The 3,192-nt window shown below is 42.1% G+C and overlaps 1 protein-coding gene across 1 annotated transcript; it reads right to left on the reverse strand.

Moving 5' to 3' along the window:
- Positions 1-1,009: 1,009 nt before the first annotated feature.
- Positions 1,010-2,149, reverse strand: LOC122077877 (probable aspartic proteinase GIP2). The gene has a single exon (XM_042643777.1). It carries the CDS (start codon positions 2,147-2,149, stop codon positions 1,010-1,012), a length of 1,140 nt encoding a protein of 379 aa, XP_042499711.1.
- Between the last annotated feature and the right edge of the window lie 1,043 nt (positions 2,150-3,192).

Here is a 3,192-nt window from a genome sequence, read left to right on the forward strand (position 1 = left end):
CTCTTCCACCCAAAAAAAAAAAAAGTAAGTTAGGGTCTGTATGACAATGTTTCTATTCCAATCAGTATTTCTGTTTAGCCAAAAAAAAATTTCTGGGTCAGAAATATTCTTTTGTATGTTTCTCTACTAAAAAATGTTGTCTGCTAAAACTGGAAAATAAATAAATAAATAAATAATTCTACCACTGAAAAAGAACAGAAACATGTATGGAGTGCATATTGACTTGTCTTCTGTGGCAGTAACGGTGGTGGTGAGCTCGAGATTCAGATTCATTAGAAAAACACACACAGAGGACATCATATACGCGTTTTATTCCAAATTTATTTCGACAAAACATAAATAAACCAGAACTGTTTCTTTTGAACATACAGAACCTGAATGGAATTTATACACGCAGCTGGTTTGTACATAAGAATTACTCAAATCTGGTATTTCCACATGCGGGCTCTCATTCCCTGAGATTGAGTCCCTGATAAGGTGTTCAGTTCTTCTACTTGGTTTGTGCGAAATGCCAACCATTTTACCTTGATCCTTTTTGAGATTTGAAAAGGATGTCTCATTCTTTGTACTCAGCAGGGAGACATGAGGCAACGGGGTTGGTCATCTAGTGGAAGGAAGCCCTTGCCTTATCACCATTCGAGTAAGATGATTGGTAACTTGTTGATACTGTGAAAACATTGTTTATCGTATGAGGACTTCGGCTTGGGGGCTATGATCATTATTGTGAAACACTTTTTGTTTTTCTTTTTAAGCAGAGAGATGAGAAAAATTGACAGAATGTATCTCCACTCATGGATGAGGACAATATTGGGTCTCCTCTTCGCATGTGGGCAATGATCCTCATCTGAGTTCCTAATGTTAACAAGATGAAGAAAGCAAGATGGATTTGAATAGATTCTCCTTTCAATAACAACTCTCTCTTTTTTTTAAATAAAAATACAAAAATCCAAATCTTGAGCATGATTTCAGTCATCTTAAGCACCAAAAATTTTGAGGGGATCTTTCTCCTCTAGGCTGTTGTTGTGAAGTTATAGTTAGCACAGGTAGTTTGGCTGAACAGGAGGGAAGAACTAAACCCTAGCCTTGATTTAGCCAGATCAAACTCCAAAAGATTGTTCTCCATCTGATACCCTCCGATTACGATCGCAGCCTTTCGTTTTGTGGTCACCGTTGATGTTGAATTAGCTTTCATGAAACCGAGGCACAGCACATCATCCTTCACTTGCACCATCGAATTGGCCCCGAAGATCATCCAATCTACGACCCCGGTCGAGTTCTCATTCTCCAATACCAAATCAACGGTTGGCACACCCGGTCCCACTCGCGTACTCAACACATTCTTTGTGCTGAAACACACCTTAAAAGGCTCCACCGCCGCTACTCTGGATATATTCATAGCCTCAGCTGCTTTAACAAAAGCCTTAGTGAAGGCCTTGTAGATGGGGCGAGACATTGTAGTGTATGGCGCCACTGTACTGATCTTCACTCCACCGGACCCATTTTTATGGATCGAAAATGAAGATGAATTGAATGACAAATCTTTACCGTTGATCTTAATGGCATTCACGGGGATAAAGTACTCCACCGATGACTCTTTTTTATAGGAGGTTCCACTTGTACTCACCGGATTGGTCATAATCCGCGTGTAGATCAGAGATGATGACACGTTGACATTTGGAAGGAACGTATACGGGCCATCGCCGATAAGTAGGACGCCCGCCGGCGATTCACTAATCGATATCGTCGTCGCCATCGGAAGGCAGACGGCGAATTTCTGAGTCAAGTGAAACGCCGAGGCGAGTTGAATCGGTAACGCAATCCGATTCCTACCGAGTCCAGCGATGCCTTGGGTCCCAGTTGCGAGACCGGACAAGACATTTTTGGAAGCGCAAGAGAAGATGAAGTTAGGATCCGTGATGACGTGACCATCTGCGGACTGAACAGCTACGGTATCCTCTGCGACGTACCCTGCGTCGTTGGTTTGGGTGAATGTGTTGAGAGGAATGAGATCGCAAGTGTTGTTGGTACCGCAGAATGCGGGAGGAGAGGAAGAGGCGCAGAGGCTATTACAGTAGGCTTTGGCGATAGTGCACTGGGAAGAGCCGCAGTGGGGTATGCGGAAGGTGGAAGAGGAGTAGTTACAGGACATGAAGACGAAGGGGCCGCCAAGGTCTACGGCGAGGTTAGCTGCGGTTAAAGGTGTGCCACGGTAGATGGTTGTTATGTATTGCAGAGTTTGGTTGTCTTTGAAGAGTGGAAGGACAGGTCGTGAGGTGGAGGTTATGTTCTGGGCATTGGAGGAATGGAGAAAGAGGAGAGAGAGAAAGAAGAGAGAGAGTTGAAGAGAAGAGGCCATGAAAGGAAATGGTATTGATTCCTAGAGAGAGAGAGAGAGAGAGTTTGATGAGTGATGGTGAGTTGGGAGAGTGGGAGGTGGTGGTCGGCTGTTTATATAGGTGTTTTTTTTTTTTTTTTTCTGGATCGTTGACTTTAAACATCATTTAATGCAGACATGTTTGCATTTTCTTCTCTGTTCTATAGTGTTCTTGAGGAAATAGTTTTAGTTGATGTAGGAGTGAGCTAACCAACACAACATTTAATGCTATGGAATTGATAATGGTGTTAGTTTAATCCCGCCCCTTGTGATCTCATCCTTCTGTCAAGGGTGTTGGTATGGCTCTCAAATTCACATCTCTGCATCGCATCCAATCCCTGAAATTAAGTCTTAAAAATAATTAAAATAAATACATAAATAACGGAAAATATTTGGGTAGGCAAATCTAGCTTATTTTGTTAGAAGAGGAATATATTATATGGGAGAGGGTTCCCTGAAAGGCGAATGGGAGTGTGTGTGGAAAAATTCACAAGACAGAATTTTCACCTTTTATGGAGGTGAGGTGGTCATTTTGTCTTCCTCTGTGTTTGGATGTATAAACATCACATTGTCTTTCAGGCTTCTTTCAAACTCCAATTGAGTTGAAACTTGAAATGCAAACAATGAATCTCTTGAGGCCTACGTGTCAACTTAGATTTGGACACATCATCATCATTTAGTTTGTCCTAAGCCACCACCAACTGGTTCAATTTGATATCCCAGGCCATGGTTCCTCTCCAATCCTCTCCAGTCACTGGAAATATCCCCTAAAAACAAGATCAGCAAGTAAACTAAGATCATTCTTTTACTTCAAGGAA

Source organism: Macadamia integrifolia, chromosome 5 (assembly GCF_013358625.1).
Source record: "Macadamia integrifolia cultivar HAES 741 chromosome 5, SCU_Mint_v3, whole genome shotgun sequence".
Taxonomy (NCBI): Eukaryota; Viridiplantae; Streptophyta; class Magnoliopsida; order Proteales; family Proteaceae; genus Macadamia; species Macadamia integrifolia.

What these genes read in the sequence shown, in the direction of transcription:
- LOC122077877 (XM_042643777.1), bottom strand. Translation starts at nt 2,149, where the DNA reads ATGTCCTGTAACTACTCCTCTTCCACCTTCCGCATACCCCACTGCGGC.